A 24,286-nucleotide genomic window follows, 5' to 3' on the forward strand; every position below is an offset into this window, starting at 1 on the left:
CATTACTATCTTTTTATTCCAACAGATTTTGTCATGAATTTATTCCTTCTCCTTGACACGGAAGAAATTTGAACAAATCAGGTTGTATGCCCAATGACTGTTACTAACCCATCAGGCTTAGTTTTTGCAATGTGATTTGTTACAATCTAATAATCCACTTAGCCCCAAAAAATAAACACATGCTTCTCTTTTTTGAGGGAGAAAAGTAAACTTTCTAGCCAGAAGTCAGAGTGACCACGTGCTCAGTTGTGTCTGACTCTTTGCAGCCCCAAGGACTGTAGCCTGCCAGGCTCCTCCATCCCAGGCAAGAATACCTCCTACTCCAGGGGATCAACCCAGGTATCAAACTCCTGTCTCTTGCCTCCCTTGCATTAGCAGGCAGATTCCTTCCCATTACCACCGCCTGGGAAGCTAAACAATGACCAAAAGGGTCACAAAACTAATAAACATCTAAGAGGATTATGTGTATGCTGATACGTCTTCCTGGTGGCTCAGTGGCAAAGAATCTGCCTGCAATCCAGGAGCTGCAGGAGATAAGAATTCCATCCCTGGGTCAGCCGATCCCTTGGAGCAGGGCCTGGCACCCCACTCCAGTACTCTCGCCTGGAGAATCCCATGGACAGAGGAGCCTGTGGGCTGCAGTCCATAGGGTCCCAAACAGTCGGACATGACTGAGCACACATGCTCTTCTTTCACAGTACACTTGTGAACTTTCATGTTATTTATTTATTTCAGGTAAGCCTACATACCTGTTTTTTTTTTTTTTTATAATTTATGATTTTTTTGCTTCCTTTCCCTGTAGACATCTGCATTCTTATTACTTTGAAAATTTTTATTTATGGTTGCACTGAGTCTTTGTTGCTGTCCGTGGGCTTTCTTTATTTGCAGCAAGCAGGGGCTACTCTTGTTTCGGTTCATGGGCTTCTCATGGAGGTGGCTTCTCTTGTTGAGGAACACACACTCTAGAGTGCACAGGCCTAGTTGCTCAGAGTCACCTGGAATCTTCCGGGACCAGGGATTGAACCTATGTCCTCTCTATTGGCAGACAGATTCTTCTCCACTGTGTCACCAGGGAAGTCCAGTACCTGCATTACTAGTAAGTACCAACATTACAGTTGCTCAGGAAAGGGTCCAATTATCAGGAAAAAGTTATCAATTCTGTTATGATTTCTCCATTCAGCCATACCCAAAATGACCATTCACTGTACCTGAAACTTTGATTTTTCGCTATATGAATCCAAGACAGCTGCCCTCTAACACAGTGGGTTTTCAAATACAAAGACTAAATTAAAATGTGCTAAACATAGTTTATTTTTAAAGTAATTTAAAATACAGTGTAAACATACATTAAAGAAATTGTGGCAATTCAGATAAGGAATAACATGAAGTTATTTACATGTTTGTATATGTATGTGTGTGTGTATATATATATATATATACACACAAAGTGCAGATAAATACAAGATACTACAAAATAAACAAAAAATTCAATATGATAATTTACTGACAATCATTTTCATATTTATTATTTAATTTGTTATGTTAATTAATGGCTTCAGACAAATTCCTAATACTGACATATATCATCTAAATATTCAACTTTTATATAAACTATAGTACCTCAAATTTAACAGTATATAAATAGGATTTGAATTAAAAAAAAAAAAGCCATCTTCCCTGCCACACTCCCAATTTATCGTAAAGGCTTCAGCTTAGAGTTCAAAAAGACTCTTGAAATCACAGCCCTCGATTTGTGATGATTTCTCAGCTGTTAAGCATAAATCATGACTGAAGATACAGAGGCAGACATAAAATCCTCAACATTCTGCATATAAAAAACAATTCACACTATTAATCTAAGAGACAATGGATTCAAGGCAAAGTTGGGCTCTGGAAGGGTGAAGACCATGGGAAACCTTGTCAAGAGATGGTACAAAGGGGAGAAAGTGATCGTCTAACTAAGGTGGGGTAGGCACCTCCTCCAACATCGGAGGTCCTCACGTGGCCCTGGACGTGACCATCGTGGATGGTGGAGGATATCTGTGTTTGTGATCCTTGTAAACGGCACTGCCTTTTGAGACTCTTCAGCAAACACAGAGACTCCATTTCTCCCTATGGCACCAAAGAATGTCCAACCTCTGAACGTGGCATGTCTCCTGTGAGTGCCATGGAGAGAGGATGACCTGTTAGACTCCTTAAGTCACACAATGACTTCTAAACTTTGGTTGAGAACATGTAATCAGTTTTCTGCCTATGGCTTGCTGTGAGTGCTGTCCATGTACTTGAGATTTCTTGTTTAAAACAGTGAACGCAACAGTCAAAAAAATAAGTGAAAAATCCTATTTATTGATCTGATCCTCTAAAAGACCATGCCATTCGTAAATGTGAATTTGTCCAAGGTTACTACCATATAATTTGGGGCAGGGAGATATTGGTGACAACAAATGGATACAGTAAATGTGGTGAAGAGATGTGAGAATCGTTGACAAATACCTGAATTATGTCTGAGGATTAACAGGAGACAGGTAGGATACAGATTATTCAGAAGTCTATTCAATAGGCTAATAATTCTCTGGGAAAAGTGTTTTGATTTGGGAAGGTAAGCAAACAGGGTAGGAGGCAAAAGTTAACAGCAATATCTCCTCAAAGTGGGAAACTTACACTAAAGAAGAAAATAACTTCTGGACGGTAATTAAGTCTCTACATTTTTCCTTTAGCAAATGACATGACTTTGGGGTCTAACTCGGTGATGTTAGGTCATAGTAACAGCTGCGAATTACAAAGGCATTGTAAAACTAAAGAACAAAACGCGTTCTGAAATGAGTCCACCTCTAACTTCAGTCAACAAAGTACAAATCAAGAAGGGGTTCTAACTGTTGATTAAGGCATGCAAAATATCTAATTGGGGGAGGCATACTAAAAATGGAAGGGGTGTGAAGGAAGGCTCTGAGGGACCCTTGTAAATCAGCATCCTCATGAATGAGACACTGCACATCAGACATGCACAGACCTGAAGAAGGCCGGGAGTGAGGAAGCTAGCAGGTTTTATTTCCCAAGACTGCAGTGCAGATTCAGTTTCCTGACATCATGGTGGATTTTTAGGGGGCATGCCACACTAAGTAAAAGCTATTACCACAGAACAGGAAATAATCCCCAAATCACTATGTCTCTTTGCCTTCTTTTCCTACTTGAGAACCTGGAAAGTTTGGGAGGTGCATTTGAAAAAAAAAGAAAAAAGTCTCTACCCTTCCTGGAAGAGCCATCAGGTGAGGCACTGTTGGGATGCCTGGTTATATCCATTCACAGTGCGAGGCACAGAGAGTGCATACAAGGGTGAAACCACTCCCATCAAACAAGGAGAAATGGTACTTCCTCGTGCCTCACAGACTTCAGAGCGATACAGAGATCATTTCACTGCTCAGGCATTTACACAAAACAAAAAGCCTTCACTCAACTGACTACTGCTTATAAGCCAGCAGATATGGTACAAGAGTCACCTGTGAAACACAGCAAGGTTTTGTACTCAAGGATATCTTCATCTAACAGGTGAGAGGACTGACTTGGACTCATTAGTCTCACCCTCCTTGTTCCACTGTCAGCAGTGATTAGGGTGCCCATCTGGCCTGTTTCCAAGGTGTGGATGTGGCAGTTCCGTGCTATCTTCATGAAGTCTCTGAAAGGCTATGGTTTCATTACTGAAACACTGTTGTCGTTTCAAATGTGATCTTCTTGTAGTGACTGACATGTACCTTCTGGTGTAATGAATATTCCATGTGATCAGAGCACATGCCCTGATTTTCTCAATGTTCATAAATACTTTTACCTGTTGGAAACATTTCTAGGGAAAAGCAGCTTCATTTGAGCGCTAGCATAGGGCCATGACTTGCTTCCACACACAATCAATGTGAAGGGAAAAGAACCATTCTCACAAATCTGTGAGATTAAAACTTCAAACAAAAGCACACTTGGAACAAGCACTTTTGCAGCTTGTTTCAAAAAAGAGACCATATCAAGTACTGTCACAATATATGACTCACCATGAGGAAGGAGAGGGGCTTCATGCCCATGACTTTTAGAGCAAAAGGTTTAATTCCTCACTGAGCATCTGTAGAATTAGCTCACAGACAACTCAGAGGCAGGAACACGCTGGCCCGTGTTAAAGGAAAATGAAGGTTGAGATTTCTCTCTGCAGCAGCAAGTGAAGTAGGACTCTGAATCACTTTTCAAAGTCAAGTTGGTCTTCGAAAGAAAATCAATTTGCCTTAAGAGACTCTAATTTAGCAGAATGCCAGATGCTAGCAAGGGTGCTTAAACTGAGGGTGTTGTGGATGAAGGGCCTGGTCCCCTAGGGAGAGAGACTACCTCTGTTCCAGCAGAGGGCAGTCAGGATGTCAGCAATGCTATTACTAAGGACCACCGAGGATCTAGAGGTCAAGAAGCTCTAGCAACACATAATCATAGTGTACAAAAATCAACAGTAGCAGGTAAAAAAGAAAAAAAAAAGGAGACAAATGTACCAGATTTTTTCATTATATTACTAATTTTTACAACATTAAATATTTTCCATTTCTTTATTTCCATACTGATATTTATTTCTGGCTGTAATTCTGCCTACTGTTATTCTCTTTACCTTTAAATCCTAATCCATTATTCCATTTTAAATTTTAAAAGCTCCAAGGCATAGTTGTGTATGTTTATGTATATAATTTAACCTAATAACTCTAGAAACATTAACTTAAAGTAGAAGAGACGGAGATTACAAATCAATATCATGTAAAAAGAACTGTCTATAGTCAATACCTGAGTGTCTATACAGTGAAGAACTTTGAAGTAGCATGTACAATATTGTGGCCAAGGGGGCCAGTGCTGTGGCAATCGATGGCAGAGAACCAGCTTTTGGGAATCTTGAGAAGAAAGGCTCTTTGCCACATGCAGATATGTTAGAAATGATATGAGGATTATTAAATAGAAATAATAGAAGAAGTGGTCAACATATGACCAGATAATTATGGTATATATAAATGGACAGTAAATACCTGTTTCTATGCTCTATAAATACAGTGAAATTTCTATTAAAGGCTGTAAATCAAAAGGCATAATGGAAAATTATATATGATTTTATTCCTGCTAAAGATGATGAAATAATTTCAAAATAATTTAAGAATCTTGTACCTTTATGTAAAGATTTTGCCTCAACTAATCATAGACTTTAGAAGGCACAGTGTTCCAACCACTGTCTTAATACATCATCTTTATCATTTGGAGCCAAAAGGGTATCAATAAAATCCTTGGACACAGAATAATGAGTAGAATTTAAGCTGTATGCTTGTATACTGTACTTTTCCATCGTTTTCCTATCATTGTAATTATACATTTGTGATACCATTATAATGATTCTAGCAGAGGATATGTGCATATCACTTGTCAGTATTTATATGTTAATGGAATAAAATTTCATAAAATCTCAAAGTAATACAGACAGTTTTAAACATCCTCCAAACCAGGGATCAGCAAATCATGACCCATAAGTCAAATCTGGCTTGCCATCTGCTTTTGTATGGCACATCAGCTATAAATTTCTATTTTTAAATGATTTTTTAAAAGTCAAAGAAGCTTAATATCTTATGGCACGACAGATTCAAAATTTCAGACTTCAGTGTCCTGAAAGAAAGCTGTATTGGTACACAGTCACACCCATTCACATGTTGTCTGTGACTGCTTTCCTCTACAATGGCAGTATGGACAGTGTGATGGAGACAACAGGTCCTGCCAAGCCCCAAATATTCACTATTAAGCTTTTGCAGAAGTAGTTTGCTGATCCCTGCTCTAAGCCCATAGATGGCATCTGGAATGCTGGACAGAGTGTTTACAGCGGAATCAGTGTACGACTTAACTTGGTTTCATTTACAGACACCATATACATTATTGCTTTTGAATATTATCATCTACTTGGTAAACAAATAAAAATAAACTTATGTTTAAAAAACCCCTTATTTCCTTGAAATGTTTAGGACCAGCAAAACAATCATATATAAAACCAGTATATTTTTAAGAAAAAATAATAAATGAACAGTTTAAATTACATTTTTTTAGCAATGATTTCAAGGTTTCTCAGAGAATACCAGACAGTAAAGGGCAGGTCTTAAAAGTCTTATAGCAGATTTCTGGTTTCCAAATTTCTGGGATATAGTACTTAACACAGTATTTGAGATTTTTATAAATGTTATAAGAGACATTGTGGAGAGTTACTTATTTAAAAAAAAAAAAAAAAGCAAGGGATGGGGATAAGCTATTTCAAAATAAGAAATCAGCCCAAGATAAAAAAGAATGGCAAACAATTTAAACATTTTTTCCCTTTCTGTTAATAGAGCTACATAGTCTGCTTTGGAAACTGGCTAGAAACGGATTATTTTTCATTTTAATGGGCTGATCCTCATATCTGTGTCAGATAAAATCATAGCACTTATTACTTGTTACCATGGATACCATGAAGATACTGCCGTCCACTAAATAGCATTAGAGGAAGACAACATAATTTTCTGGGACGAGTCCTGTTTTGCCTTCATAAGTTGCCTTCAACCATCCCGGTTCCACTGATGGGTACACTGGCAAAGATAAAAATACATTAATAAATATCACTCAGTCAATATTAGCTTCAAAGAATTACACACACAAATGGGTAAAAATCCTCATCAGATTTCATGCATATACTTAAGCTGTCAAAACAATGTCACAGGACCTGTAAAGCTGTAAATGCCTTTTGCATTCACATAACCAATCACTCCGGTCAGGAAGATCCACTGGAGAAGGGAATGTCTATCCACTCCCGTATTTTTGCCTGGAGAATCCCATGGATGGAGGAGCCTGGTGGGTTACACATTCCAAGGGGTTGAAAAGAGTCGGACACGCTGAGCAACTAACACTTTCACTCTCTCTCTCTCTCTGACACAGGAGAGGAAATCTGTTCCAGAGGAATTTGATGTGTTTACTTGTACAGCTACAAAAGGCAGGGCCTGGGCTGGATCCCGAGTCTCCTGTTCTGCTTTAGACTGCTCCTTCCTCCTTCCATGACTGTAACCTTAGCGCGGGGAATGGGTGGACTTACCGTTGGAGAATAGCGCCCCCTGTGGGAAGGAAAGCTCATGGCTGTGCTCTGCTTTACAGGAGTACATGGCTTTGGCTTGGCTGAAAGAGCAAGAGGCAATCTGTGAAAACCACAACACTCAAGGATGTTTGCACTGGACACTACTCTTAAAAAATGATTCTAGTTTTCAGTTATAATTGAAGCATAATACACACAGTGTGCACACAGAAGCATGCATAAGTGCATTTCATAAAGTGCACACGCCCGTGTAACCAGAGCACACTGATAGCACAAACAAAGCCTTTCTCATGTTTCCAGGCAATGCTCCCAAGAGTAATCACCTGGCTTAGAACAAATGAAATAATCTAGTTTTAAAGAATGCCAGGATTTGTTAGTATTCTGCTAAAGAGGCTATTTTTCAGCTCCACAGGGGTTCACATGTATGTTAAAGCACTATGTATTTACTTGCCACTTTAATTTCAGAGTATCAGATGTGAGCTCCACATATTAAAAGGCCTACAGGGTATGGAAAATTAAGTGGGTGTGCTTTATAAGAAAAACAATAGGATAAGCTGATGATAAAGGGGAACCAACAACAGCCTCACTGTCAGGTAGACATGGAGACATGTCTTTGTAAACCACAGTATACGCAGCTCTTTAAAAGGGAAGCCAGTACTCATCTCCGACATCTGTTCCCATACAAGAGTTCAGTCTTCGTGTAGGCAGATACTCTGGCTTTTTTAGACAGGAGCCAGAATTCCAAGTTTTGTATGAGACCTCCTTAAAACGATCTGAGCTAACACTAAAAAGCCATCCTCTGAGGCTGCTAACCAAGTCATCTTATCAGTGAAATTGCCTTTACTCTGCAACATCCGATGACCTCACTATACTCCGTCTCACCATCTCTCCTTCAACCAGAGTCCAAGCCAAGATCATCTCTACCATAGCTCACTGAATGGCCTCCTAACTTCCTAAATCCTCCGTGTTTCTTTCCTCTCCTGTCCCCTTGCCATCCCTTCTACACAGAGCAACCAGAGGGCGGTTTGAAAGGTTTTGATGATCACGTGATCTCCCTGAAAACAACCTGTCAACTGGTTCCCAACTCCGGCCTCCACGCTGTGCCCAACCAGGCGCCTGCCGGGCTCTCCTGCTTCTCCTGAACCTGCCTCTATGCACCTGCTGCACTTGAGTCGTACTGGCCCGCCTTTTCCTCTTCAAACACGCCAAGCCCATTCCCTCCTCAGGGCCAGCTGAGATTCTTCCTCGTCTTCACTCAGCTCTGGCCTTCTAGTTTACCTTAAATCTCCTGAGTTTCACTGAAGGCCAGGTCTTCTCTGCAACACACCCTAAACAGCTCCCAGGTAACTTTCACATTCTGCTGTTTTAAGTCTGAATGGTACTCTGTGGTCGTTGTTGAATGTAACCTCTATGAACAATGCCTGATGCTAACTAGTAACTCAGTAAATATTTGCTGAATGAATGAGTTAAAAAAAAAAAAGCGGGGGGAAGATGTTGTGGTCTCCAACCTCTTCGGCAGCAGGGCTGGGCTTCATGGAAGACAATTTTTCCACGGACTGGGGGTGGGGAGTGAGGAACGGTTTCAGGATGATTCAAGCACATTACATTTACTAAGCCACCACCGATCTGTTAGGAGGTGGAGCTCAGGCGATAGTGAGAGTGATGGAGAGCAGACGTAGACACAGACGGGGCTTCTCTTGGTTGCTCACCGCTCACCTCCTGCTGTGCAGCCCTTCCTGACGGGTTGCTGCCCGGAACCAGTCTGTGTCCTGCAGGCTGGGGACCCCTGCTCTGGCCTCTTTTTTTTACATGATAAGTCCTTTTAAAGATTCAAGGTACCCTGTCTTTCCTGCCTGAGGTCCCAATACTTGATCTGCAAAGAGGCATCAGCAGTATTTGCATTTGTATGCTCTCAAAGCAACAGTGTAACGTGATGATTACATGTCTCTGTTGGAACAAAACTGTGGATCTTATCTCCATACTTCCAGAATGAGGCTCGGTCACCTGAACCAGGGTTTCCAAGTGGCTACTGAAGATCAGAAAGGTTAGAGAGAAGAACTATGGCCCTGCCCCCAGAGTCTTTTTCGCATGAGATGGGTCTCAGGCTGCACTTTCAAGAACTTGGCTAGGAGAGTCTGCAGCAAGCAGGTTTAAGAAGGACCACCAGCCCACACAACCCCACTTCCCAGTTAAACGTGGTTTAGAAGAAGAGCTGATGAAGTGGACGCAGCCCGAGAAGGACAGAGTTTCACACTAAAGAGGGGCCATGAGCATGCGTGCTGCATGTGGGTGTGTTGCCTGACAAGGGCTGGGGGCAAGGAAAGGGTGCTGCCAAGTTACAAAGACTTCTGATGAGACTCTGGGGACCTGACGTAGAAAGAACGTTAGTTTTTCATAGAAATCTTCCAGTCAAGTATACTCATTTGATCTGATGTAATCTGGTGTATCTTGATCTGATATTCATAAAAAGAAAAATACTCTTCACTATCATTTATATATGGAATCTTAGAAAAAAAAAAACCAACAAATCAATATAACAAAACAGAAACAGACTCACAGATACAGAGAACAAACAGCTGTTACCAGTGGGAAGAGGAAATGGGAGAGGGGTCAAACAGGGGTGGGGACCAAACAGTAAAAATTACTTTGTATAAAATAAATAAGCAACAAGGATACATTGTACAGCACAGAGGCAAATAGCCATTATTTCATAATCACTTTAAATGGATTATAACGTACAAAACTATTATATCACTATGCTATAAACCTGAAACTTATATAATATTCAGTTTTTAAAAATGCATTTTCCAGGGACCACTCTCAGACTTATTACACTAGAATCTCAGGTATGCGAGTGGGGGTTGGGAACTGTTATTTAACAAATATAACCTTAGGTGATGGTTCTTTTTTCTGAGCTTCATTGAGATATGATATACAAATAAAAACTGGATACATTTATTAAAAAATAATTTTATCTGATATCTGATACAATTGAAGGTTGCAGAGCCATTTCTCTAAAAATATGTAAAGACTTTTTGTCAGATTTTCTAGCAGCCATGATTTCCACCAATAAATACTGTCTTATTACCTTGAATCATTAAAATAAATTAAGAGATACATAAGGAAACAAATTCCAGAGTTATAGAAATGTTTGAGATATAGTAATTCTTGCAATGATATATCTCATACTTCAAATGCAACCTAATTAATTTATAATAATATTTTAGATATGAGTATTGTATGAGATTGGATGGTGAGGGAACACATGCAGAATGTATCACTAAATGAACGGATACTATTAAATGCGTCAAAATACACAGCACAAAGTAAAATCTGTTGCAACTTTCCAATTATTTGTGCATGTGACTTAAACAACTATAATTTTCTTCCACTGAGATGTGTAACTACAGGTTACAGCTCAGTTCAGAGCTCTGATGATTTAATGTAGAATTCTGTGACAGTGGCGTTTTCTTTCCAGGTGCTAATGCTTTTTCTTTTACTGTCTTGGTGTATTGAAGAAGACGTGAAAATAACGCTGTCACCTACTGAGTCTCTGTTCACAAGATTCTAATATCTTTTGAAATGGATTCTGAGGATCCTGCTTCCTGTCGCATTGGAGAGTAAGGTGATGATGCTCGCTATCCTGAAAGCTCATTTCTTCCCTTATAGTTTTGAAGATGATCTGTCCACAAGCCCCATTCCTAATACTAAATATTGTCTAATGCCAATGAGTGAACTCACACAGGTTTGACAAGGTCAGTGTGTGAAATTCACAATACGCATCTTAATCATAAGCCAAATAAAAAATTCACCACACCAAAACTGATACAATGTTTTCTGAACGGCCACTTAACAATGATACGCACACACACACACACACACACACATATGCCATCTCTCACATATATTTTTTGTATGCTAAGAATTTCACTTCTGAAGAGAGCAGGAATGCACTTCTGAGGTAGTAGAAGATATAGTCAAAAGGGTAGCAAAGACGTAACATACACAACAGCAAAGCTAAAAACAAACAGATTGCAACAATCTAAGTGTTCATCAGTAGAGAAGTTAATAAATAAATTATGCCAAATTCAATAAATTAGTAGGTAGTTATTATGAATAAAGCTACAGAAGAACACATACATGAGCAGTATTAGGATGTAAGGCAAATATTTTACAGAAAAATTAGTCACTGGCAAGACCTTTAAACTGACCAAGATAATTTGCAATAAGTACTCATAAATAATGCAATAAACACACATTTACTTCTTGGTCATTGGTTGGAGATTTTTAAAAATTAGTTACACACCCTTTTCTTAGGTATTTGTCAACAAAAATGAGCTGTTTTTGGCTTGGATGTCTGAGTGTTGGATGCCTCAAAGCTAATCTCTCATGGGAGCCTGTAGAGTTAAAGCTGCTATGTCAAAGAAAGAATATTGCAACTCTAATAAAAATGAACTGAACATATGGATAACAAAGTCTTTTAAGGTTAAAATGTATATTTTATCTATTTACCCAGGAACTCTGTTGAGTGTCTACTTCATTGGGCACCAATGTAAGAGGAACACCATGAGCACCACCTTCGTGGGTCCTTTTCTGTGTTCATTACAGAGGAGTGGGTCTCTAAGTGCTCTCAAGGGAATCTGGAAGGAGGGGCAGGCGGGACCTGAGAGGCACTGCTCTGACAGCTAATGGAACGTGTATGAGGGTCCATTTATTTTCCACTATGCCAGATATTAGGGCTTCCCTGTGGCTCAGATGGTAAAGAATCTGCCTGCCATGCAGGAGACCCAGGTTAGACCCCAGGGTCAGGAAGATCCCCTGGAGAAGGGAATGACAACCCCCTCCAGTGTTCTTGCCTAAAGAATTCCATGAACAGAGGAGCCTGGAAGGCTACAACCATGGGGTCATGAGTCAGACATGACTGAGTGACTGACACTTTCATGGCAGATATTTAGGAGATCTGCAGAAACGTAAAATAATGTGAGTTCTCCAGTTCCAGGCAATGAGCATCATTAAGGGACAGAGCTGACTGCAGCATGGGGGGGTGCACGGGAACAACAGAGAGACATACTTCTGTGTGGCTTAACTCAGGGGAAGAGGAGAAACAACTCCTGTTTGTCTTAGAAATATGATCTTTGGAAAAGGGAAGAAATGGGAAGGTGAGACCCTATGAGGACCTTGGGGACAGGTACATAAACTTTCTAACTAGGTTTTACAGAAAACAGTGATCCTCATATACTGGGGGTCTTGTGATCATCCAGAGGATTTCGGTCATATAATGAGATTGGACTTTGAAAGGAAATCAACATATTTCCTTGTCTAACCTCTATAATGAAGAAATGAAGGTCAAGAGAAATTAACATTATGGCAGAGTCAGGCTAAAACCTACATCTCCTGATTGCTGACCTAGTGAATATCTGGTGAATCCACTTAAATGTCATCTGTAAATCCCAAGATAACGTCACTGAGAAAATCACTTCTACTATTAATAACAGTTGACTGTTAATGAGAGTGAATAATCACATCTACACAGGGCTATTGTTATGTTTTAGTTATATGAACTTATTTTTATTTTAAATAAATTCATAAACATTTAAAAATTTTCTCAGCTTAAATTTCTAATACCACAAGTATTAATAGATATAATTCACACAAACAAAAGCTCTTTGGAGATCTTCAGTAAGTTTTTTAATTGTGTGTTGAGACCAAAAGCTTTTGAGAACCACTGTCAACTGATAAGATTAGATGGCTGTGCATCAAAATGCAGTTATTCTTAGGGGATGAAATGAGTGGTGGCTTTCATTCACTTTTTTAGTGTTTTAGTATTTTTCATATTCTCTTAAAAACAGAAAAATCAAGCTATTCTTCCTAGCCATGGCTTCCTTTGTCTTCTTTATGAGTGTTCTATCCTGGGTGTTTTATATGCGTCACTGTGAACCAGTGACCTACAGCCTTTTATTTACTTATTTTAAATTGTGTATTTATTTATTCAGCTGTGCTAGGACTTAGCTGTGGCAAGTGGGATCTTCAATTTTAGTTGCGGCATCAAATTGCCTAGCCAGGAATTAAACTGGGCCCCCTACGTTGGGAGCACAGTCAAAGCCACTGGACCACCAAGGAAGTTCCTTTACAGCCTTTTAAATGGACAAATTCACTAGCCGAGAAGACTGTGCTGAGGTTTGTTTTGTAATTATAAAAAAATTTTTTTGTTGTTTTTAGATTATTGTAACAGAAAATTTGATTGCTTATTATGAGTCAAGCAGTCAATTCTTAATTAATTCTCTTAATTCTCAAGCGTGTAATTCTCAATTAAACCTTCAGAAGATACTGGTATACCATGCCTAAATTATACTACTTTAAAGTGTATTTCTCCACTGCCCAACTGTAACTGATTGAGACAGAGGTGAAAGCTTTAAGGGTCCTGTTTACCATAGACTTTTGTAATGCTGAGACAGAGCCTAGTTCCATTTGCCTCTTGAAAGCATTTTATAGGTTAAGAGAAACATTTAGTACTATGGCATTTTTCTCTATTCCAATGGCTCTCAAAGGTTTTGATATACATAAGGATCACTTTGGGAAGTTGTCAAAAATACATATTCTCTAGGCCTCAGTCTCAGACACTACAGTGTATAGAGTCAGAGCAAATTCAAGAATATTCATTTTAACAAGTCTGGCATGTCAAGTTCCTTTGACAGAGAGAGCGGCCCCTCCCACTCCACTGAACACAATTTCTGAAATGTTTCCAGTGAGATCGTAGAGGTAAAAACCAATGCCCTCCTCTAATGAACTCCTTGACCTTTTGTTAGCACCCATCACTGGGTAACCCCACCTTCATCTGTGCAGAAGTCTCTCAAACAGCATCAAGCTTTATGCTCTCTCCCGGTTCCAGCTGCAGTTCTCTCACTGCCTCTCAGCGCTCCTCAGCATTCTCAGACAACGGGGCTAAAACTTTCCTTGCCTTTCTGTGTATTCACACAGCTGAACTCAGAAGCTAAATCACTATTCTTTCTTGCAATCAGTCTTAAAAACCTAGAATCTTCTTTACCTGTCTCTCATTCCCAGTAGCAAAGCAACTGCTCAACTCTAGTTCTAGCCATGACATTCTCCTTACAGTTTATCATGCTTTTGTTAATGTCCTAATTAAGGTCCTTTAAGTATCACCTGTTCCATCCTAAATGGTTTTCTTCCCATCAACAACCTCCTAGAGAAGCCACCTCAATTATCTGATCAAGTGCGTCATTGATTAGATCAGCTCTTTGCTCAATGACTCCCAGAGCCTGCAGTCAATCCAGAGGTGTTAATTTTCTGTTGCTCAAGACCATCCACTAAAATCTCCCAACTGTGGTATTTCCCATAATGGCTGGTCTCCCTATGACCCACTACTGGTTCATCCTTCTTTGAGGTCCAATTCAAGAGTACCCTAAGTTCCCCAGAAGGAAATCAAAATAGGTAATGTGGGAGGTCAGTAAGGGAAATATCCTCCCTTTCTGTTGTTCAGTTGTATTTAATGGTACAAAAGGGTTTCAAGTGACTGATAAATGTACAAATACCCAACACATATTAATTAGAGGCTTGAATACCTTAAGTAGTTTCAACGATAATAGTTATAACAATATTAGCTATTATTGCAGAGGCAGTATATGGAGAGCTGACTGTGTACTTCAAATACATTGCTTCCTACACTGATAATCTGTCAAAAAGGGAATCATGACCTTCACTTTATAGATTAAAAAAGTGGATTTCCCAGAGTTCAGACCAAGGTGACAGAGTAAGAGAATGTGGAACTCATCTCCTTCCGTGAACACATCAAAATTATATCTACATGTGGAACAGTTCTCACTGAAAACTAACCAGAAACTGGCAGAACTCCTGTACAACCCAGGCTGAAACACACACCCGTAATGAAGGGAAGAAAAGCATCTGAATCAGGACTCGTGCCCCAGGGTGGGGACTTGTCCGAGACTTGTCCAGGAAGTGAGCACCTGAGCCACAGCCTGGGGGCCCCAGTCCTGAGGTCTTGAGTGGGAGAGAAAACCCTGGCTGGCTGGAGGGCTAGGGGAAGCCTGACTCCTCTTGAGAGGGCAGGAAGGAGAGAGGTCGACCCTCGCAGTTGCAGGGTTTCCTGCGATCTCTTTGCTCAAGCCAAGCTAACGCTCCATCGCCACTGACCCCCACATTCCAGCGCAGCTCTGGACTTCTCCCATGATTAGGGAAGAGACTCAACTGTGGGGAGCACAGGTGAGCCAGTGCCTGGCAGAACCTGGGGTGCAGAGCGCCTACGCCAGCAGTGGATCAGAAGCTACCCAGACCTCTGACGGTGGCCGTTCCACCACGGCTCCTTCCCACCTCAGCCCATGCACACAGGGTCCACGTGGGCCCTGCTGACCCTATGAAGCCAGGCCGGTGAGCTGGCTATGAGGAACAAACGGTGGTTGCGCCAGAGGCTGTGGCCGAGCAGAGCCATGGGCGTCTGCACAAACAGCACATTGGGCCTTGGTCTGCAGCTGACATGGGCTGGAAGTCAGCCCGGGCCCCACCTGCGTTAGCATCTCAGAGGCAATGGTCCCAGTGCAGGGAGAGAGAAAAGCACACACGTAAAGGGTGTTCCTTGGAAGGAATGATGCTAAGCTGAAACTCCAGTACTTTGGCCACCTCATGCGAAGCATTGACTCATTGGAAAAGATTCTGATGCTGGGAGGGATTGGCGGCAGGAGGAGAAGGGGACGACAGAGGATGAGATGGCTGGATGGCATCACCGACTCAATGGATGTGAGTTTGAGTGAATTCCGGGAGTTGGTGAGGGACAGGGAGGCCTGGCGTGCTGCAATCCATGGGGTCACAAAGAGTCAAACACGACTGCACGACTGAGCTGACTGAAAGGGTACAGGGCTTCCCTGGTGGCTCAGATGGTAAAGCGTCTGCCTGCAACTTGGAGACCTGGGTTCGATCCCTGGATCAGGAAGATCCCCTGGAGAAGGACATGGCAACCCACTCCAGTATTCCTGCCTGGGAAATCCCATGGACAGAGGAGACTGGTGGGCTACAGTCCCCGGGGTTGCAAACAGCTGGGTACGACTGAGCAACTTCACTTTAAAGGGGACAGAGCCAGGTCAGGCCATCAGGGCTTCTGCTCCACGAAAGTGAGATCAGCCTCAGTCCCTGGCAGGGCAGTGCCGGTCACTGAGCAGAGGAGAAACTTCACTCACACTCTGCAGAGGCTCTGGTTCCTCCAGCACAAGCCACACCCCCGAGCAAGCTGAGAGTGGCCAGCACATCCTGAGAAAAGAGGTGACACAGGTCCACGTCAAACCCACCTCTTCCAACAAAGGCACTGGACACACACAGTCTGTACAGGGACGTGCCACTTAAGCTTCCCCTTTGAAGGCCTAAAGAGGTAACTATTTTACCTAAATGCATAAAGGCAGACAAAGTTAAGTAAAATAAAAGGACAGGTGAAAAGTTATGACACTGTCCACAAGTACTGCAGATTAAGTCTTAATCTTCAGTGTATCCTTGAGTGAGCTCTAAATTTATGCTGACAGCTTATTAGAAGTGGATTTAGAGTATTTGGAATGTAAAAGTATGTTTTAAATGCACAGGATGAGTGTTGAACATGTGAGTAAACTTATTGTATAACAGCTTCATTAATTTACTGTCATACTAATTTATTTCATTAATACCTTGCTGTCATCAAGCTCTTAAAAGATTATCTCTTTGATTCCAGTACTTAATAGATTGTTTAGAGTTTCCTAATAAAAGGGCTCCATCTAGTGGAGCAATTCAATCATTTTTGCAAGACAGAAGGTAGCAAGGTTAAATCCCTTATATTAAGGCCTGACAGTGGTGATAATTTCAGGGCAATGTTTGTTCCCCTGCACAGGGCCTAGTTTTCACCCTGCCTTGATAAAAAGGCAGAGATAGAGGTAAGGTACATGCAAGTATGCTGGTATTTGCTATATAAATTGAAGGCATTAACCATCAGTAAGATACCGAAGTGGCTCTCCTCTAAAAACAGTAATTTACAAGTACACTCGCTAAGCTTTTGAAAACAGAGTTTGAAGTTTATTGTTGTCTCTAGTAAGTAGGATAAGCCTTATATTGTGTAGGTGCTTAAGAACTGCTGAAAAAGTCCACATACTTTTATAAGGTCAATAAAAATGCTATGGCTGAATAACTTCTAAAAGAACTATATTGTAATACTTTAATCATATTTGACTCCTTTCCTTCACAGCTTCAATTAACTGGTTGTGGCAAGCTCAAAATTTCCTGAGTACATCCAAAAAAACAAACAAACTAGGTTGGTCCTTCAAATGTTCCCATTTATACTCCCTTTCAAAAAGCATTTATTGAATACTTGCAACATGCCCTACTTGCTGATGGTTAAAAAAATAATAATAATAATCCATTAGTTTAGACATATTCAAAATTAAAACCAAAGTCTAACGAAGATGAGAGAATCAATTTGTACTAAGAGGAGAGGAAGCAGGAACCTTAGAAGCAAGCAAATGAATAGCAGCAAGACATAATAATTCATATCCTGTTAACAATGGAGCAGAAGGTAAAATCTGGAAACCCTGAATGAAGCAGAGTACTCAAACCCCCGTGCCGCCTGGGGTAATCAGCTCCCCAGCACCACAGGGCACTAAGAATGAGCACAGTCTGGATCTAGAGACTGAAGTCAGCCAGCCAGAGAAGGGAAAGGATGGTATGGCATCCCGTATATGTGGACTCAAAAAAGAAATTACACAAATGAGGTTACTTACAAAATAGGCTTAGAGAATGAAACCTATGGTTGCTGGGGCCGGGGGGAGGAGGAGGAGGAAGGGACAATGAGGGAGTTTGGGATGGACATGGATACACTGGTATATTTAAAATGAACAATCAACAAGGACCTACTGCACAGCACAGGGAACTCTGCTCAGTGTTATGTGGGAGCCTGGACTGGAGAGGGGTTTGGGGGAGAATGGACACGTGTATATATGGCTGAGTCCTTTCGCTGTTCACCTGAAACTATCACAGCATTGTTTGTTAATTGGCTATACCCCAATATCACACAAAATTCAAAGTTAAAAAAAAAAAGTATGCAGTTTTGGTGCATGTTCATGAAGCTTCTTACAGAAAAAAAAAATGCACTGAATTTTACAAGACCAAATATACATTTGAAAAATGTCAACAAACTGTCATCAAAAGTCCTGGTGTACAAAGAGTTATTGCAAGTTGTCTTGTAGAAAACCTGCTTATTTAGAACTCTTCCTTTGTGAAGTTTTTAACAAACAAGGTACTGCAGTGACACTCTGAGATGCTAAATGCTATATATATGGTCACCATTTATTCCCTTGTCAAGATATAGCAGATGTGAATTTGACCATTTGCAAAACTGAGGTGCAGAGCAGTCAGAGATGACCTGCCACGTTAACACAAAACCATGTCACCACTATGTTATGTTTTTTTACTGGGAAGTTGAGAACTTACCGCCCAGGAGAAACTGGCTTAACTGAACCAACGTTTTCAAACAGTTGGGCCTTTGCTGCCACACTGAAAAATAATTTCAAAATGCAAGTTTCATTAAAATCCATTAGAGAATCACACAGCTCAAAGTGAAATTCAGAGTCAGTAGTTAATGAAACAAAAAAAAATGAGTTAAAAATTGTCCCCAAAATATGAACTGAATTTTAACTATTTTAAGTTTTAATATAGAAGTAAGTTTTAGATCTAGTTTCTGGTTCACTGAGTACCAGATGGGAATAAACCTGTATCTTCTTCCTCTGGAGATTGCACTGTCTGCATTTTTTGCACCCCAGAAAACTGGGGAAGCAGAAGAAAAGGAACCTTTTATCTCCCCACTCCACTTCTGGAAGTCCTGCTATTGACTCCATGGAGCCACAAGGGAAGAGTCAGATCAACAAGACGAAACAAGAGCTGCTTTGTATTTTCATAGTTAAGACAATACAAATTCAAAAACTGTTTCATGTATTTTTAAAATATTTGACATATTTCCTATAAAGTGAAAAGAGAGAACTCTGAAAATATGATCAATAAGTAAAAATCTTGTTTCAAAGCATGACAAGGGAAAGTCAACTATATGAAAAGTGAGACTATAGGGTAGAATGAAAGGACTTAAAACTAATGTAACCTAGCTAATTAGATAAGTTCCTATATTTACTAGAAGAGAAAATCAATTTCTTTGAATGATGTTTTAATGAACTAAATATTTAAAACCTACCTTATTTCTTGAATTGACAAACCTTTCTCCCAGAACTGAGTCATTTGATAATCTGCAGGATCATTTTACATCTAACGCAGAACAAACACTCTCTACAATTTAAGTTCTATTTTATCTATTTTATCAGTAAATCACAAAACTGAAGCTCTTCTCTTTCGCTCACAAAGAATACAGTTTATATTTTCTTATCTCCCTTTGGGCTTCCCTGGTGGCTCAGACAGTAAAGCGTCTGCCTGTAACACAGGAGACCCAGGTTCGATCCCTGGGTCTAGAAGATCCCCTGGAGAAGGAGATGGCAACCTACTCCAGTATTCTTGCCTGGAGAATTCTGTGGATTGAGGAGCCTGGTAGGCTACAGTCCACGGGGTCGCAAAGAGTCAGACACGACTGAGTGACTTCACTTCATCTTCCTTTACACATTTGGCTTAAAATTCATTTCCCTTAAGGGCTATAACTATGCACACCAGGGAATAGACAAACTTACACAAAATCTGGCTAATATTGTGGGAGCTGGATTTCTGATCACGAGAAAGAACATACGTGAAACTCACTCTGAAACCAAAGGTTCTTGTTAATGGGATGAATGAATGAATGTAAGATGTTGTTCTTATGGAAACAGGCTTAGTGAAATGTCTTACTGGACTTTCCGTGAATAATTAAAAGGTCAGCAACACTGCCACAGTACAACTGGGCATGGCCTAAGAGCAACAGCACAGACTCAGTTGGAGAACCCCAGGTTAGAATGCTGGCTCTGCCACTTACTAGCTGAGTGAGGGTGGACTGGCTCCCTGACTTCCCAGGATGAGTTCTCTTCATCTTTAAAACAACGTTCATACTGCCTCCTGCAGGAGGACACTGTGGTCCTTAAAATAAGTAACATGTACAAGGATGCTCAGTAGTAGCTCTCGCAGCATCCAGAAGAGCTCAGCGAAAGTCAGAAACATAAGATGGAAAGGAGGAAGCATGTCCCTCTTTGGATTCTGCTTCCAAATTTACCCTGCTCTCTGCTTTCTCCCATCTGTGCCCTCACTACTCTTGTCTACACACCCTACCCTCCCAGCCTTTACATTTCAGGGTCGTATCCTGCTCTTAGAAGCACACTCTCTTGCTTTTCCTGCTCCCTGTTCTCCAGGAGTTGTTTAAATCAGTGAGTACTCAGGCTGGGGAGACAAATGGAGAGGAGAGGAGACGACCTCGGCTAGAAAACAGCCGTATTTCTAACGAAGAGGTAGGATTGAGGATACGGGCAGTCCAATAGCGGAGTGGTGGGTATTTAATTTCCAGACTCCAAACCACTATATTATACACCAGCTTTCACATCCTTAAAGAAAGCCTACTTCCAAGGAAAGTGCCTGAAGTGTGTGCTAATGTTCATACGACTTGCAGAAGAGGACAGGGTCCTGCAGAAGTTGGTGGTACCCACTCTAAGGATGAGCGTTCGGCTGTGGGAACCCTGAGGGTTCTTTTGTACATGCTCAAGCCCTGTGTACCCACGGGAGACACAGAAAACGCCAAACAAACACCCTGTCACTTACACGGAGCCGGGGCGCTGGTAGCCGTTGCTGGAGGTGGTGTCCAGCCTTAACCTCCTGCACATTTTTGGAGGCAGATCTGGGTTTGGTGCGGCTTTGGGTGTCTCTTTGGAACCTATGGAAGTTAAGCTTTGGATGGATCCACTGTAGCTCTTGTTTCCTGAAAAGAAAGCCCAAGAAAACAGGTGAGGTGCTATTAGACAAAGTAATAGCAATAACACAGTCCACAGGCGTAACAAAAGGAAGCCGTTGTCTCTGTGTCCAAATGAGAAGGCACAGAATGTTCTCCGAGCCTAGCAGCCCGTCACTCAGGGGAGATCACAATTGGAAATAATTGTAAATACATCACTGCTCAGAGAGGAAGAGGTCCAGGAAAAAAGTCACAGCACACAGGAGGTTTAAAGCTCCCAGCTCAGGGAAAAAGTGGAGAAGCACCGTTTGTGCCCTTGCTGTTCACGCCTCCCTCCTGAGTCATCAAGCTCCACAAGCCGCCAGGTGACGCAGAGACACGACATTAGCCGAGGCTCCATCCGGGCTTACCTTCGGCCGCAGAGATGGATCTAAGGGACGAAGCCGAGGCTCTTTTCAGTCCCGAGAGCCCATAGGGCCCCTTCTTGGCCAGGTCGATGGGTGGGGACGCATCCCCAGGACTGGTGACGGAGGTGACGCTCTGGCAGTCTGATTCCGCGTCCGTTTTGGTTGCATCTTCTCGAGAACTTGACTCGGGACTCGTGGTCCAGAGACCAAGACTCTTCTGTCCGTTGCTGGGCGATGGGGACGCAATCCAAGGGATCCCGGTGGACTTCTCCCTGGGCTGGCAGGAGGCAGGCTTCGTAGTGCTGTTCTGCTCGGAGGAGTGAGAGGAGAGGGACTCGATGCTCCCCATGGGCGTGCTGTCAGGGCTGCTGCTGTAGGAATCGCCTGGGCGGGCCGGGCAGAGACCGGAGAGTCAAGCACGGGGCCCTTCTGATCTCAGCCTCCCAAATGCTCCACAGCCACCTGACCCTACTGCAGTGCCAGACCTGGCTTAGAGAACTGTCCTCAGTTGTGCAGAGAGGCTTTAAAAAATTCATCTGAACTACACTATTCAAGGAAGGCTGTCTATGTGTCCCTATGAAATCATGTTGCTTCTTGAAGCATCAGTGGGGCTGACTTGAAATCAGACAAAATGTGCTTCTGAAACAGGACTCACCAGTAGGAGAAGCAAGATGCCTTGATGATATCATAAGAAATCAATGGAAAGGGGGAATACTAAGATATATTTTTGCCTTCTACTTTTCTGGTCCTAGGTGATTTCGAATTACCATGTATCTGAGTCCTCCTGGTAGTTAAGGTGCTATTAATGTCAGCAGCTCCACAATTTTTATTTTTATCTTTTTTTTTTTTTTTTACAATTTTTAAAAGGGAAGCTTGTGGAAGAAAATAGGAAAGGATTTCTTTCCTTTCCCTGCTAAGAATATACCAACATAAGAAAACTTGCTGTTTAACTGGGTGTATTTTTTAATGTTTCTGAAAGTTAAGGTATAAGAAAAAACATGAGAGAAGCAGTAAGGGAGTATTCAAATACTGTATCTAAACAGCAATTGTGTGGAAAACTGAGGGTGGATGGAAAGGGCTGGGTGTACAAAATACAATGAAAATGGCCAAAGTTGGACTCATGCTTTGAGCTGAAGCTGCCACCCACCCTATGGGTGGGGCTTGGCTCAGAATAATAAGTTAGGGATAATGTGAGGTGTAGAATTTCTTTTTATTTCCTTTCTCTCTCTTTCAGACACTTTGATACCGGAGAGATGATGGTTTAAGAACATAATGTGTAGGAAAGAAAGAAAGGCAATGACTGCCTGGGCCAGGCTCCCCAGCTTTCTTCCTGACCACTTTGACAACAGGACAAAAGCTGCCACAAAGTAGCACCTGATGTACTTAATCACAGCTACAGGAAAGGGCACTGAGCAAAAACTATTTTTTTTCCCTTTGCAGCAGGAATGAATTGGCTTGTCCAAGATCTATCCTGACCGAGAACACTTATATGTGGTGGAAGGGGCTGGTGTTGGGAGACAGTGTCAGTAAGGGCATTTCCTCTTTCTACCTAATTGCCCATAAGCTGGGATAGAGCTGAATTAACGAAGATGGCATCTCCCTGAGGGTGGGACACTTACTGTCGGGTTCTGCCAAACACGGAGTATACCTCCCTCTGGGCTTCCGGGAGCCCGAGGAAAGGCAGATTGCACGCGTCCTCCGGGATCCGGATCGAGACTGAGGCTGAGGAAGAGGGATGCTGGGGTCTGGGGCAGTGTGAAAAATCTACGTGGAAGAAAAATGGACTGAGGTCAACAGAAGGGTGACACTGATATTTTCATCATAAAATAAGCTTTGAGTGTTATTAAATGATCTTAGAACTCTATGCTCCTGAATCAGTTGCCTGGCAAGAAATAAACCTTCTAGAGCAATTACAACTTTCTTTTCCATTTACACTGAATAATGTTTCTCCTCTGGATTTGTTATTCTTCCCTATTCTCCAGCAGTGAAATTCAGATTTTCCAATATTTTTAAGAAATGTGTCAAATAGCAACGAATGTCTATGTCAAGACACGCTGATTCTTTTCACTGTTACAGTCACTCCTCCCCTTTATCCTGAACATAACCTGAGGGGAAGAGGGCCCTGCTGTTATCATTCCCCAGCTAGCAGACCCTTGCTTCTCAGAAGGTGTTGGCATGCTACTGGCCCTGAGCTGCAAAGAATGTGATGAGCTGCAGGCAGGCGTCTGAGCAGGGCTACAAGATGCAGCTGTGGACCTCCAGGGTTGTGAAAGCACTTCCAGTCTGAGCAAGGCTCCAAGACTATCCTACAGGCACTAGAAAGCAACTGGGAAGGAAAGAGGCACCCCCATCCTCTCACAAGGACAGTGTCAGACAAAATTAATCACAATGTTTAGACCTTCGATGGCTGAGTTCGCTTAACAATCAGATCATTTTGGTCTTCCCATTTTCTCACTTTCATAATTATTCTAAGATCTCACTCCTAAAGAAAACCTGCTTAGTGACTGGATATAAAGAGGATTTCAAAATTGTTCTCTGATTTTTATCTAAAATATTAGTTCTACTGTATAATGGGAATCTAATTCAAAAGAGATAAAAAAGTTACAATATGGTAACTTAACAATATGGTTAAGTTACAATCACTTAACCCTAAAGTGATTGTAAAGTATTTCCCGAATCCTGAGTAAAAACCTAATTTTGTAAATACTAAAGAAGAAAGTCTTGACAAGCAAATGATGTAGAAAGAAGGGAAACCATCTACCTAGAGGATTTTGAGAAGTACTTAAAAACTGAATAAGAAAAAGAAAAGCAAAGTCCACATAAATAATTTATACACAATTTATAAGACTGATACCATATAGGAACCTGAGAGCACAATGAGATCATAGATGA

The 24,286-nt window shown here is 41.4% G+C and overlaps 1 protein-coding gene across 1 annotated transcript in view; it reads right to left on the bottom strand.

Annotated features, from left to right (window-relative positions):
* Positions 1 to 1,287: 1,287 nt before the first annotated feature.
* Positions 1,288 to 24,286, bottom strand: part of ARHGAP42 (Rho GTPase activating protein 42) — a 334,877-nt gene continuing 311,878 nt past the window's right edge. Inside the window, exons 19-24 of the mRNA XM_040257874.1 lie at positions 23,014 to 23,158; positions 21,398 to 21,778; positions 20,861 to 21,017; positions 18,575 to 18,637; positions 7,106 to 7,185; positions 1,288 to 6,605 (exon numbers count right to left, since the gene is read on the bottom strand). Of these exons, the coding sequence (XP_040113808.1) occupies positions 6,517 to 6,605; positions 7,106 to 7,185; positions 18,575 to 18,637; positions 20,861 to 21,017; positions 21,398 to 21,778; positions 23,014 to 23,158 (915 nt within the window). The 3' untranslated portion in view covers positions 1,288 to 6,516. The remainder of the gene's footprint in view (positions 6,606 to 7,105; positions 7,186 to 18,574; positions 18,638 to 20,860; positions 21,018 to 21,397; positions 21,779 to 23,013; positions 23,159 to 24,286) is intronic.

This window comes from Oryx dammah, unplaced genomic scaffold, assembly GCF_014754425.2.
Source record: "Oryx dammah isolate SB20612 unplaced genomic scaffold, SCBI_Odam_1.1 HiC_scaffold_17, whole genome shotgun sequence".
Lineage (NCBI taxonomy): Eukaryota > Metazoa > Chordata > Mammalia > Artiodactyla > Bovidae > Oryx > Oryx dammah.